Source organism: Marmota monax, unplaced genomic scaffold, assembly GCF_021218885.2.
Source record: "Marmota monax isolate L192 unplaced genomic scaffold, Marmota_monax_Labrador192_F-V1.1 WCK01_AAM20220418_F8-fsc00284, whole genome shotgun sequence".
Lineage (NCBI taxonomy): Eukaryota > Metazoa > Chordata > Mammalia > Rodentia > Sciuridae > Marmota > Marmota monax.
The window spans coordinates 898,572-914,138 of record NW_026694275.1 but is presented as its reverse complement, the minus strand read 5'-3'; the positions used below and the strand labels follow the sequence as shown (position 1 = coordinate 914,138).

Sequence of the window (15,567 nt, the reverse complement as noted above, 5' to 3'; positions counted from 1 at the left end):
GACATTCCATCTGCTGCAGCTGTTACCTCTTCTAAAGTTGCGTTGACCTGCATTGCTTGTGGTCCTTTCTTTCCTTGTCTTTTCATACTGCTTGCGTATCTTTCCTGCAGGTGCGGGCGGCGGCTCTGCTCTCTCCTTATTCCAATTGGGGTGTCGTGGCTACCACGCCGGCAGGTCACTGGGCCTGTTCTGGGAGCTGGTGGCGGCTCTGTTCTGCCCCTACTCCAATTGGGGTGTCGTGTCTGTCGTACCAGCAGGCCACTGGGCCTGTCCTGCTGGTCGGTCGCAGATCTGCCCACCTTTCGGGCACGAGTGGAGGCTCTGCTTTGCCCCTACTCCAATTGGTGTGTCGTGACTACCCCGCCTGCAGGATGCTGGGTCTGTTCCTGGCAAGGGAGGCGACTCTGCTCTGTCCCTACTCCAATTAGGGTGGTGTTTGTACCCCGCCGGCAGGCTCCTGGGCCTGATCCGCCGGTCTGTTGTAGGTCTGCCTACCTTGAAGGCGCTGGCGGCGGATCTGCCCTGCCCCTCCTACCACGCCTGCGGACCCCTGGGCCTGATCTGCAGGTTGATCACTGGTCTGCTCACCCTGCGGGCACGGGTGGCGGTTCCGCTCCACCCCCACTCCAATTGGGGTCACGTGACCACCACACCGGCAGGGCCTGATCCGGGCGTGGGATAAGGATCTGCTCTGCCCCTACTCGAGTTGGGGTGACGTGTGTACCACACTGGCAGGCCACTGGGCCTGACCCGCCAGGCTGTCACAGGTCTGTTTACCTTGCAAGCGCGAAGGGCGGCTCTGCCCTGCCCCTCCTACCACGCCCATGTACTACTGGGTCGTGGGTCTGCCCACCTGGCGGGTGTGGGTGGCGGCTCCGCTCCGCCCCCTCTCCAATTGGGGTCACGCGGTCACCACGCTGGTGAGCCGCTGGGCCTGCTCCGGGGGCTGGCGGCGGCCCGGCTCCTTCCCTCCAGCTCGAGGACAAATTGAGGAGACTCGGGTGACTGAGCCTCACCCCCCTTACCAGAAGACCAACTGCTTATGTCACCGCTGGTATTGATGAAGATCTCTCCTCCACCGCTTTCTGCTGACATCAGATCTCTGCCATGTTGGTATCCTATGCGAATGGCAGCATTTCGTTCCCCTTGCCAGGCAACCCAAGCAATGGGTGAGTCCTGACCTGCCCTCAGCAGGACCCGGACCGAGACACAGTTTCCGCGGGCTCCTAGCCCCGGTCCAGGGAAGTTCCGGGAGCCGGAACTCGGCCGCTCCGTGCTCGGTGTAAGCTCCTATAAGTGTAGGCTCCAAGAAGCAGCCCCCGCGGGCTCAGTTCCGGGAGCCGGAATTCGGCCGCTTAGTGTTTGGTGTATGCTCTGATAGTAGCAGGGTCCAAGAAGCAGCCTCCGCGGGCTCCGCAGCCCTGAGCCAGGGCGGTTCCGGGACGGTTCCGGGAGCCGGAACTCGGCCGCTCTGTGCTCGGTGTAAGCTCCTATAAGTGTAAGCTCCAAGAAGCAGTCCCCGCGGGCTCAGTTCCGGGAGCTGGAATTCGGCATCTTTTGCCTTTTAAATGTGTTAATTCACTATTGAGTAACCACAGCAGCCCTGTGAGGTATATTCTATTATTATTTCCATTTTATAGATGGAGAAACTGAAGCCAAGAAAAGTTAAGAAATTTTCCCAAGGTCCACATTTAATAAATAGCAGAGCCAGGATATGAAACCAGGAAGACTAGCCCTGTATTAATCTTATCTACTACATTACATATCACTTAATGTAAGGTTTTGTATTTAAAATTATTATAATATTTCTAATGGAATCCATCATTTCTATTGAAATAACTTACTTATTTTCAGAACCTGGAGTTTGATTAACTTGTGGAAGAACAAGACGAAACAGACATCTGCATAAAAAGTAATAGAGAAAGGGATTCTTAGGAAACATGTTAAAAAATATATACCAAGTCATTAACCCTGATTACCCCAGGAGGCAGAATTGAGAAGACAGAGAGTAAAGGGGGAGATTAAGCTTATTGTATTTAAAGATCTTTGATTTGTTTTAATGGTTGCAATGAAAATATAACAATTTTTTAATTTTGAAAGTGGAATTTAATAAGATAATTTTAAAATAAAAAATTTTGCTTATCAGAAGTTACTAAATGGTTCCAAGGTTTGTATCACTGTCCAACAACATCTGCTAGAACAGCAGGTATGGTGTACATGTCTTTATATTTTTCATCTTATAAAGGAATCTAAAACTGATCTTCAGGTTCTACATAAAAAATGTTCACTATTCTTTTAAGGGAACTGGAAGCACAATGACAAACTGACAAAACAGATGTTTGTTTCAAATCTGAAAATGCTCTAAACAATACCACTGTCCTGAATGATTTTAGATATTTACCTGATTGAAGGCATGCAAGTATCTCAACTCCCCTTTTATTTCTGTGACTACTTTTCCCTTTGGAAGTGTGGCCTGAAGTTGGCCAACAGAAAAACCATTCTAGGATCCTTCTGGTTTCCCATTTTTCACACTGGCATTTTCTCAGTCACATTAGTAGTTATCATGTCCCAACCTGCTCTTTTTTTCCCCTCACTATTGTATGTAAAAACTCCCTTTTGACAAACCATTTTCCTTACTAGAAAAAGAGAAGAAGGAAGATCAAGTTCAGTTGTATTTTTTTTTTTTGTTATTGTTGTTGTTGTTTTTTTTACTTTGAGTACCTGGGTTAATAGATATAAGAGTTGGCACTGAGTTCATCAGCACTACTTTGTCAGATTATAGATCAAGGGCAAAAGGAGCAAAAGAAATCTTTTCCCCTCCATAGAATGGATTACTTACTTCAAAGCTGTAAGAACTTGTTGTGGGTCTTCTGAATGTTGAGCTAAATATTCCAGGGCTTTTCCTGCTGGAATGGCTTGTCCATTCTAAAAAGAACAGACATAATTTGTTAAATTACAAATCAAAGCAACAGAGAAAAACTGAAAGCATTTCCTCTAAGAAGAGGAACAAGGATGTCTACTCTCACCTCTTTTACTCAATATAGCTCTTGAAAAACTCTAGCCAGAGAAATCAGGTAAGAGAAAAAAATAAAAGAGATACAAATAGGAAAAGAAGAGCTCAAATGATCTCTGTTTGTTGATGACATGTTCCGATATTTAGAAGATCTCAAAAACTCTACCAGATGACTTCTGGAATTGATAAACAAATTAATCAATATATAAGATATAAGGATATCAGATCAACATACACAAATTAATAGCTTTTCTATACTATGCTGAATGTTTTCTTTGACATAAAGGAGGCTGATTCACAGTGGGATAGGGAGAGGGAGCATGGAAGGAAGAAACAAACTCTAGTTAGGGCAGAGGGGTGGCAGGGGATGGGAGGGGGCATGGAGTTAGAAATGATGGTGGAATGTGATGGACATTATTATCCAAAGTACATGTATGAAGACATGAATTGGTGTGAATATACTTTGTATACAACCAGAGATTTGAAAAATTGTGCTCTGTATGTGTAATAAGAATTGTAATGCATTCCACTGTCATATATAAATAAAAATTAATTTAAATTTTTTTTAAAAAAATTAGGAAAACCATGCCATTCACAATAACACACCAAAAAAAAGCCACTTTGGAATAAATCTAACCGAGGAGGAAAAAGACCTCTACAATGAAAACAATAGAACAATGAGGAAAGAAACTGAAGATTTTAGAAGATGGAAAGAACCTCCCATGCTCTTGGATAGGCAAAATTAGTATTGTCAAAGTGGTTATGCTACCAAGAGTGTTATACCAATGACATTCTTCTCAGAACTAGAAAAAAACACAATTCTAAAATTCATTTGAAGGAATAAGAGACCCAGAATAGCCAAAGCAATTCTAAACAAAGAAAGCAATGCCAGAGATATCACAATACCTAATTTAAAATTATATTACAGAGCTTTAGTAACAAAAACTGCCTGGTAGTGGCACCAAAGCAGACATGAAGGCCAATGGAGCAGAATAAAAGTCACAGAGACAAATCCATATAGATAGAGTCATCTGATACTCAACAAAGGTGCCAAAAAATATATATTGGAGAAAAGAGCCTTTTTAACCAATGGTGCTGGGAAAACTGGATATCCATATGTAGAAGAATGAAACTATATTCTTATCTTTCACCCTGCACAAAAGTCAACTCAAAGTGAATCAAAGACCTAAGAATTAGAGCAGTAAATCTACAACTTCTAGAAGAAAATGTAGGCACAACACTTCACCATATTGGCACAGGCACTGACTTCCTTAACAAGTCTTCTAAAGAGCAAGAAATGTAACCGAGAATCAATAAGTGGGACAGCATCAAATTAAATGCTTCTGCCAGCAAAGTAAATAATTAAGAGCAGGAAGAGGAAGCCTATAGAATGGGAAAAGATCTTTGCCACCTGCTCCTCAGACAGAGGATTAATCCATAATATATAAAGAACTCAAAAGACTTAACACCAAAAATAAGTAAGTAAATAAATAAAGAAAGAACTCAATTAATAAATGGGTAAAAGAAATAAACAGATACTTCTCAAAAGAAGAAATACAATGGCCAACAGATATGTGAAAAAAATTTCAACATCTCTAGCAATCAGGGAAATGTAAGTCAAAACTACATTGAGATTTCATCTCATTCTAAATAGAATGGCAATTATCAAAAATACAAACAATAACAAATACTGGCAAGCATATGGGGGAAAGATAGACTCATACAGCGTTGATGGAACCACAAATTAGTAAAACTGCTCTGGAAAGCAGGGTGGAGACCCCTCAAAAAAATGAGGAATGGAACCACCATATGACCCAGCTATCCCACTCCATGGTATATAGCCAAAAGATCTAAAATCAGCCAAAAAATCTAAAATCAGATCTAAGATCACCAATATTTATAGTAGTACAATTCACAATAGCCAAGTTATGGAATTAGCTCAGATGTTCATTAACAGATAAATGGATTAAGAAAATATGGGATATATATGCAATAGAGTTTTAACCTCAGCCATAAATAAGAATGAAATTAAGGCATTTACTGGTAAATGAATGGAAGAGGAGGACATCATGTTAAGTGAAATAAGCCAGACCCAGAAAGTCAAGGGTCAAATGTTTTCTCTCATATTCAGAAGTCAAACCAAGATAAGGGGAAAAAGTTGGTGTGTGTGTGTGTGTGTGTGTGTGTGTGGGTTCCCATGAAAATAGAAGAGAGATCAGTGGAGTAGAGGATGGGGACTGAGAGAGAGGAAGGAGGGACAGGAAAAAGGAGGAATGGTGGGTATGAAACTGACCCAACTATCCTGTGTACATATACGAATATACCACAGTGAATTTCACCTTTGTGTATTATCTATAATACACTAATTGATTAAAAAAACTCTAAATGAATAGAAGAAAGAGTGTAGAATAGAAGAAAGGAAACAGGTGAGGAAGGAGGGAAGAAAAATGGGAAGTACTAGGAACTGAATTGGAGCAAATTAATTCATGCTTGTATAAGTAGGTAAAAATGAACCCCAATATTTTGTATGAATATAATGCACTAATACATTTTTAAAAATACAGTCAAGTTATCTGCATTATTGCCCATTAAGGGCAAGGGAAAACACATCTGAACCTGTTCATTTTGTGTTCTCAAAAGAGCTACGGCAAGAAGGTCAAATGAAAATACAACTCACTGACAAAAACAATGGTTTCATATTAGCCCCAGAAAATCACAACTGTCTATCCACAAACACAGCCTTGCTAACACTACCTTGAATCCACTTGAACTACTCTTCGTGCTGTTTATCTCTTTTTATTAGGAGTAACCCAGACTGTCAGAGCACCTTCATTTTCAGCATGCTAATCCCTGAAAGGCTGTATATATTCTCTCTTCTTTTTCTCATCTCCCCCCAACACCCCACACCTTCTAATATGCTCTCAGAAATTTAGTCTATTACCAGCAAAATCTCTTATAAAAGCAAACTCTTCTCTGAAAGTCCCCTCCACATTATTGCTATAATAGAAATCTAGGTTTCTACCAAAGAAGCTGCTTCTACTGGAGCCCTATCAAATGGTGCCTGATTTTGCTCTCATTATCCTTCTACCCCTAGGCCTGGAGATGGATTAGGTATCCTTCTCACTTTTTGCTATTATTTTGAAATCATTTTTTTTCTTTCCTAAAACCCTGACTTTGAATTTCTTGTCACCAGACTATAGTACCCACTATCCCTCATTATTACTGTGGTCCATCAGATCCTAAGCTATTTCTTCTCATTTCTTGATGGCTTAACTATTGCAGAGTTATTTTCTACACAAACTACTCCTGTCTTATTTTTTTGGCAACTTCAATACACGGACAGGCAATCCTCCTAATATCCTTAGTCTCTTAGCTCCCTACATTCCACTCTGCCAATTACCTCAGTCATTCACTCCTACAGCCATTCCCTAGACCCTGTCATTACTAATAATTGCAGCCCTTTCATACTTTTAGGGCTGGGACTAGGGTGAGTCAGGTGAGGCAAGTGAGGCACCTAGGGTGCAAAGTATAAGGAGGCACTCACTTTCGGTATGATACAAGTACCAAGCCCAGACTTGCTCACCCTGAGAGTGCCCTCTTAAGTTTCATGCCCTAGGTACCTCACTCCCTCGCCCTAGTCTTTCACTCCAGCTTTCAGCATCAGGTATATTCCACTTTCTAATCATTGTCTCTTAACATTTCCAACTCACTTATTTTATTATGCTGACTCCTCAATCCTTACTTGCAGTAAGACCTTCAACTCATTGATGTTACCAACTTTTACCATCCCTCATCCCCTTAAAGTCTTCCTCCATACCAAGTTTAAATTCCATACAACTGAATTATAACCACTCCCTTCATCCTAGATTTTCTTGCTCTTCTTTTGATTCACTGTATTTATCTGGCAAAACCCTCAGTCCAATATTCTACTGATTTTGTCTAGAGGGGTACTAGAGATTGAACCCAGGGGTGCTCTACCATTGAGCTACATCTCTAGTTCTTCATATATTTGGAGACAGGGACTCACTAAGTTACCCATGCTAGCCTCATACTTGTGATCCTCCTGCCTCAGTCTCCTGAGTCTAGGACTAGCATGTGCTACCACATCCAGCTATACTGACTTTTGTGCTTGCATCCATTCAGCAGAATGTGGCCTAGAAAAAAATAATGCATATACTCGTATTACTTTAAAATGCCTTTTGTGGTGGTTGGGGATGTAGTTCAGTGGTAGAGTGCCTCCCAGTTCAATTCTCAGTTCCACGCACACACACAAGAGCCTTAATGCTACTGGCAAGTATATCACGCTTCCTAGTCATTCACTTTCCTGCTTTCCTAGATGATTAGCTTATACCTTATCATCTTTTCTTGAACCACAAACACTCCTAAGGTCATCACTTGAGACTAGGAGAGGAGAAAAGGAATCAGCAAAGAAGAATGAAAGAGTGACTCATGAGGTAGGAGAAAAACAAGGATAACCACATGGTAATCATGGAAGCCAACTATGTTTCAAAGAGGAAAGAATGATCAACTGTGCTGGCCACTGCAGATTGGTAAAATACAATAAGGACTGATATTTAACCATCAAGATTTACAATACAGAAGTCATTGATGACTTGACAAAAGCACTCTTAGTAGATAAAAGTACTTTTTTCAGTGACAAAAGCCTGACTGAACAAGGCTTAGGAGATCATTGGAAGAACAAGCGTAGGTTACATCTCAGGGAAGTTTTTTTACAAAGAGAAGAAAAGAAATTGGACAGTAGTTGATAAGAGAAGGAAGGCCAAGAGAATCTTTTGGCTTTTGTTTGTTTGAGATGGGATAATTGTATATGTTATATGCTGATGGGAATGAACCAATAAGAAAACAAAAAGTTGACAATGTAAGAGAGAAAAAAGGCAAGAAGCAATGGAAACAAGTGTTTAAGTTGAAAGATTAGCTATAGGAAGGAACATGGATAGTTCATCCATGATGGCAGTGGAGAGGGCAGAATATCTGGTGTGTGAGCAGAGATGGTGGTAGGAATCTGTGCAAGTTCTCTTCTTGGCTGCCTGAGTTTTCAGAACCTAGAATACCCACATCATCTCTTGTGTGAGGAGAGGTGAATTTTGTAAAGAGAATGATTGATAGAAGAGAAAGTAATGTTTTACCTGCTTAAAATCATACTTCTATTACCCTTACCTAGATTCTTATCACCTTAAGACTGGATTATTACCATGGTCTCCTATCCTGCCCATCTCTAATTTCTCTCTACTCAGTTGCCTAGGCATAAGCAAAATTATTTTCTCAAAGCACTACCTTTACATAAATTACCATCAACCATCTTATTGTTTAGAAAATAAAAGCATTATACAATCTGCCCAAAGCTATTTCTTGTCCTTTACTCTATGCTTCTCTATATCATTATCATAATGATATAAGCCACTATTCTATTAGGCACAAGATCTGGAATGCTAGAGAAATCAGCTATTATTCTAACCAAGTATAGTGTATCTAAAGTCAATCACATTCCTTTTTCCATGTCTTGTTTACACCATTACACCCTTAAAAAACCTTTTTCTTACATGAGGCTGAAGGTATGGCTCAGTGGTAAAGCACTTGCTTAGTATGCATGAGGACTTAGGTTTGATCTCAGCACTGCAAAAGAAAAATGTTGTAAACCTAAATGCTATCCTTTTCAAAGTCTAACCTAAGGTTTCCCTCCACTGTAGAGACATTCCAGTTTTCAGTGCTCTATTTCTACTCTGAACTCCAGTAATTTTTAACCTGTATAGTAGTTAGTTGGTCTTTATCCTACATATGGATAGTTCTTACATTGATCTTACATTGCTGATGGATAGCTTGTACAAATTGACTTGAGAGTTCCTTGGTGACCATAATTCTAGCACATAGACCAATATCTTGTCCAAAGTAGTTGTTAAATAGGGTTTGGATGAGATGTGTTTTGATATTAATGAGTAGGGTAACTGAACTCCTGAAGAAAGAAAAAAAATTGGCAGATGCAGACATAGGATGTGTTTGTTCAGGCTGGGGAAAAGGAGGAAATGAGAGAAATTCTGTAGTGTGAAACCCAAAGGCAACTACATTTTTAAAGGAAGGTTTATACATTTACAGTAGATATAAAAAGCAGAACAGAGCTAGTAGAAGAATTATGGAATAGTAGCTCTGAGCAGAAAGATAGTTTTCATAAAGAAAGAATCAGAAACTAAAGTAGTTTAAATAAATAAGAAGATCAAGCTTCACAGTTTACATACCAATTTTCAGCCAACTTATCAGTTTTCATAACAGTCCTAGAGAAGGGTATTATTTTTATTGTGCAAATGACAAATGAAAACTCAAAGAAGTTAGGCACTTATTAAGCCACAGAGCCAATACTCAAACTCAATCTAAGAGTACCAGAGCTGCTAGGATTCTTTTCCTAAAGAATTATGCAAGTAAAAAACAGGGTTGCAAGTATTTATCATATCTAGAGTAATTTTTATGGTTATAAACTAAAAGCATTCACAAAAATTTAAAGCATTTTGTTCAATCTGATTAAAAAAGATATTTCCAATTAAGATACCTATTTACTTGCATTAATATAGCATTTTAAATCTGGATTTCTTCTAGAAATTAGTGTTTTGCTATGCTTACTTTTTTTCTGTTATTTAAGCAGAAATCTATTATTTCATTATGTTTTGTTTAACTTAGCCTGCATTACAAAAAAAGAGAAATAAAGCAATTCCAAGCTTGGTTTAGAAAATGTGAGGCAAAACAAACAGTAGAGACTCTGTAACTAACTGATGAATTCTATTAAATGTCTTTCAAAAAGGGAAAGAGGTAGAAGTCTAGGAGACAGAAACATATGAATTACCTCTAGAGCAAACTGGGCAGCTAAATTTAGGAGCATAGTATGTGAACCTCTATCTTCAAGTAGATCATTATCTTCTGGCTTTTCAGCTGTTAATAAACTCTCTAAAGTAGTGATTGCCTGAAGAGCTGAAAAACAAGGAAACAATAAAATTGAGATATTCTTATCAAAGTTAATACTCATGTAGAGTTAATTGTATCACAACAAATTTGGAACTTATTTTAGAGCATTAATATCTTTAGAATATTAATTAAGATTCACAAAATCATATGAGTTGGTTAAATGTCAAGGAAGATTTGAATATCATAAAAAATGCTCAACTGAACAATTGTACTTCTGTGAATTTATCTTATAAATGTATTTGCAAGAGTAAATATCCAGGGGTTGGGGTTGTGGCTCAGTGGTAGAGCACTCGCCTAGCATGCACAAGGCACTGGGTTTGATCCTCAGCACCACAAAAGTGTAGAAATAAAGATATTGTGTCCACCTAAAACTACAAAATAAATATTAAAAAAAACACACATCCAAGGATTCTCATCAAGTATTGCTTGTAAGAGTAAAATATGGGGCTAGGGTATAGTGGTGCATTGTTTCTCTGGGTTCAATAACCACTATTCAAAAAAACTAGAGTAAAATATGGACCTAAATTTCATTAATAATGGAGAGCCTAAATACATTTCAGTATATACATAAAATGAAATATACAGAAAAAAGTTAAAATTTGAATGGATGTATTATATTTTATTATGTCTTAAAGGTAAACCAATGCAAGTTAAATATGTGCACTATAGACCTTAAGTAACAAGTGGAAAAACAAAGAACCAGGAATGGTGGTGCACATCAGTAATCCAGTGACTTGGAAGGCCGAGACAGGAGGATCACAAGTTTGAGGCCAGCCTCGGCAATTTAGTGATGCCCTGGGCCACTTAGTGAGACCCTGTCTCAAAATAAAAAATTAAAATGGCTTGGGGATGTTTCTTAGTGATATAGTGCCCCTGGGTTCAATCCCTAGTACCAAAAAAACACAACCAAGTATAATAGCTAATAGGCCAAAAAGGAGATAAATGTAATTACTGTACAGCCAGAGGAATGAGAAGTTGTGTTCCATTTGTGTACAATATGTCAAAATGAATTCTACTGTTAAATAAATAAATATTCATAAAAATTTCACTAATCCAAAAGAAGTCAGAAAAAAGGAAAATGTCAAATAACAACAGATAAAACAAATAGGAGAGAATTGGATGCTAAATTTTAATCTAATCATATTGACAATCGTGTTTGTTACATATAAATGATTTTGTAACCTAATTGAAAGATGGAGATGGTCAAATCAGATTAAAATAAAACTCTTAAATATATGCTACCTACAAGAAACATAAAGACAAAATTTGCTGAAAGGAAAGCACAGGCAGCAGTGCAGTGGTGCACACTTGTAATCCCAGTGACTTGGGCAGCTGGGGAAGGAGGATCACAAGTTTGAGGTCAGCCTCATTAATTTTAGCAAGACCCTGTCTAAAAATAAAGTTGTAATTATACTGGGTTCAATCCCCAGTACCAATAAGAAAACAAACAAGATGGGATAATTCATGCTATAGTAAAGACAATCAAAAGAAAGTCGGAGTATCTAATATCAGAAACAGTAGATATCCAAGAAAGAAATAACCAGTGAAAGAAAGTTATTTCAAGATAATAAAGGAATCAATTCATGATGAGCACCTAAAGTTAAATATTTATGTACCAAATAACAAAATATCATAATATAAGAAGCAAAATCTATGGAACTGCAAGGAGAAATTAACAAATCCACATTTATAATCAAAGATTTCAATACCTTCTCTCAATAATTGGTAGAACAAGTAAACAGAAAATCAGCAATCAAGTTGACCTGACTGACATTTTTATAATACTTAGCCAAACACCAACCAGTGCCAATTTTTTCCAGTGCCAATTTTTTCCAATTTGCCAGGAAAGCCAATATGCTGGGCCACAGAACAAGTCACAATATATTTCAAAGAATTTAAGTCATATAAGGTTTGATCTTTTACTATAATGGAATTAAATTGAAAATCAATAACACTCTCAAGAAAATCTGAAAAATATTTGGAAAATAAATATTTCTAAATAATCCCATGTGATTTAAAAAGGAATCAAAAGTTAATATGGAAAATATTTTACCTGAATTAAAATAAAAACACATAAAACTTGCAGATTGTCATTAAAATGGTAATTAGAAGATGATTTATTATCATTATTCACAGAAAACATGATTGTTTATGTAAAAAATCTAATGGAATTCACAAGAAAGCTATTGGAACTAACTAATGAGTTTATAAAATTTGTAAGATATGAGGCTAGGGTTGTGGCTCAGTGGTAGAGCACTTGCCTGGTATGTGTGAGGCACTGGGTTTGATCCTCAGTACCACATAAAAATAAGTAAAGATATTGTGCCCATCTACAACTAAAAAAATATTTTTTTAAAAAAGTTGTAAGATACAAGGTCAATACAAAAAACATTTGCATGTCTATATATTAACAGTAAGTAGTCAAAAATTGAAGTTTTTAAAAAAGTCATTTAAAATAGTATAAAACATGGTATACTTAGGTATAAATCTGATAAAAAGATGCCCAAGATTATACACTTAAAAGCAGAAAAAATTATTTCAAGAAATTAAGAAAGACCTAAATAAATGGAGGCAATTGTTTAAATAATTCAATAACTAAGTGCAAACAAATGAATTTCAATCCATACCTGGAATCAAATACTTGTTCATGAGTTGAAAGACTCAATAATGTTAAGATGTTGAGCTGGAAGTATGGCTTAGTGGTAGAGCATTTGGCTAGCACTCATGAAACCCTGGGTTTGATTCTCAGCATTGTAATAATAATAATAATAATAATAATAATAATAATAATAAGTCTGATCTATAATTCAACACAATCACAATAAAAATTCACTTGTGCCAGGTGAGGTGGTACAGACCTATAATCCAGTGACTAGGGAGGCTGAGGCAAGAAGATCATAAGTTTGAGGCCAGCCTCAGCAACTTAGTGAAGTCCTAAGCAACTTAGTGAGACCTTGTCACAAAATAAAAAATAAAAAGGGCTGGGGATGTTGCTCAGTGATTAAGCACCCCTGGGTTCTATCCCCAGTACCAAAAAATTCACTTGTGTAAAAATTGGAAAACTCATATGGATATACAAAAGATTTGAAACAGTCAAAACAATTTGAGAGAGAACAAAGTTGGAGGACTAACACTCCATAATTCTATATTTATTACGTAGCTACAATAACTAAGACAGAGTAGAAATGATGTAAAGACATATAATAAATGATGTCTTTATTTTATACAACAAAAGAAAGAATTCAGAAAGAGATCCATACAATGGCAATTCAATTAAGGAAACATTGCTTCTTTAAAAAATTATGCTGGAACAATTCAATAACTAAGTGTAAACAAATGAACTTCAATCCACACCTGGAATCAAATACAAATATTAACTCAAAATGGATCACAGCCCTAAAAATAAAAACCCTAAAACAAAATGTTGTAGAAAATATTTTTGTGACCTTGGATTAAGCAAAGATTTCTTAGCTACAGCATCAAAAGGACAATCTATAGAAGAAGAAAAAAGATAAATTAGACATTGTCAAACTTGCCAATTTCTTCTCATAAAAGAAAATATGCAGAAAGAAAAAAAGAAAAAAATTGTAAAATACACAACTGATAATGAACTTGTGTACACCAGATATCAGCGAGATGGTGGCATAGGAATTGTTAGTACTTACTGCTCACAAAATACATGAATTTGAACAACTATGTATGTATGAATATACCTTCACAAGAGCTAAGGAAACCAAATAAGAGATTAGTCCACCTGGGTGAAGCATAAAAATAAGGTGCACTGAGGAGAATAAAAGGATAGTTTTTAATTACCCTTATCACCCCTCCTCCAACCCCAGGCCAAACAACAGAGAGAGAAACCCTCTGCTTGAGGGAAAGAGAAAGAAGAGAGTGCAAACTCCAACACTGGGGCACCAGTAATACTTAGCACCAGAGAGAGCCCCATACCTCCAGATTCCAAGCTGTATTCCATATTCCTAGGTTCCAGATCTGCCCGAAGGACTTGGTCTTTAGGACTGTTCCATAGGCAGGAGCCCCTAGATGTCTAGAATAGACTCAGTGTGAGGCCAGTCTTTTTGGTCCCAGGCTTTGGGCCTGCCCTGGTACCACCACAGTCCTCACAAACTCAGACTTTAGGCCAGTCCTATAGATTCAGTTTCTAGGTCCCCTCCTAGGACCAGGCTGGCCCCTGTGGTCCTGGGACTTGGATTACCCCCAGGCTGGCCCCCACTGCCCCAGGCTTCAGGTCTGCCCAGCAGTAGAATAGCCCCACAGCCCCAGTACCCAGATACCCAGACTCTAGGCTGGCCCCCATGGATATAGGGTTCTAGGCCCACACAGTATAAGGCCAGCCCTATCATTAGATTTGTACTCCTGGTCTAAAGAATCAGGCTCCAGGCCTTCCAAGTGCCAGGCTGGTCCTGTGGCCCAACCCTCCAAACCAGAACTTGTAATATTACTTTTCAAGTTGGCCCCTGCATCCCCATATTTTAGCAGACTCAGAATCTAAGGCCATTCCAGTAGATTTCAGAGTTGGGCTAGACCCCAGGGACCAAATTTCCAGGAATGTCCTTGTATAGTTAGATTACAGAACAACCTTTTCAGCTCCTGGACCCTATCTGACCCTCAGGGACCCAGTCTTCAGTCTAGTACCCATGCACCTATGCCTAGTGCAGATTCCAAAGACCCAAACTCTGGATGGGCTGACTGGTGAAAGACATTTCTAGACAAGTAAATCTGCAAATACTATAATAATTCCCTACTTCTTCAAATGTGCAGATAACAATGCAAGTCACAAATATCAAGAACAATCATAGAAACATTATGTCACCCAGAAAATAAAATAAATAACCAGAAAAGGGCCCTAAGAAATGGAGATTTGTACTATGCATGGTGGCACATACCTGTAGTCCCAGAATTCAGGAGGCTAAAGTAGGAGGATCACTCAAACCCAAGAGTTGGAGACCAGTCTTGGTAAAATAATAAGACCACATTTCAAAAAGATGGATATTTGTTGACTGCCTAACAAATAATTCAAAATAATGGTTTTAAAGGAAGTTTAGCAAACTTCAAGATAATAGAGAAATAAAAAATCAAAATTGGGAAAAATGGAGGATGCAAATAAGAAATATTCTGAGTCTCTTATTCTTCCACATGAATTTTAGAACTGTTTTTTTTTTTCTTTTGGTTCTGGGGATTGAACCTGGGGCATTTTACACTGAGCTACATCCCAGCCCTTTAAAAAAAAAAATATTTTGAGACCGGGTCTTGCTAAGTTGTTTAGGGCCCTACTAAATTGCTGAGGCTTGCTTTGAACTTGCAATCCTCCTATCTCAGCCTCCAAAGCTACTGGGATTACAGGCATGTGCCACTCTACCTGGCTAGAATTGTTTTTTTCTAGTTCTGTGAAGAGTGTCACTGGTGTTAAAAAAAACTGAGAGCTGAAAAATGCAATAAAGAGCATAAAATGGTCAAGTAGAAGAAAGATTATATAAACTTAAAAGACAGGTTATTTAATAACAGGTAGTCAGAGGAGAAAGAAAAAGGAATGGAAAGGAATAAAAAAAGCTTGTGGGACTTACGGG

General features: G+C 38.2%; 1 protein-coding gene across 1 annotated transcript in view; it reads right to left on the bottom strand.

Moving 5' to 3' along the window:
* Tex11 (testis expressed 11) overlaps positions 1-15,567 on the bottom strand; it is a 271,569-nt gene that overhangs the window by 94,647 nt on the left and 161,355 nt on the right. Inside the window, exons 15-17 of the mRNA XM_046467052.2 lie at positions 9,864-9,988; positions 2,840-2,925; positions 1,845-1,901 (exon numbers count right to left, since the gene is read on the bottom strand). Coding sequence (XP_046323008.2) covers positions 1,845-1,901; positions 2,840-2,925; positions 9,864-9,988 — 268 coding nt within the window. The remainder of the gene's footprint in view (positions 1-1,844; positions 1,902-2,839; positions 2,926-9,863; positions 9,989-15,567) is intronic.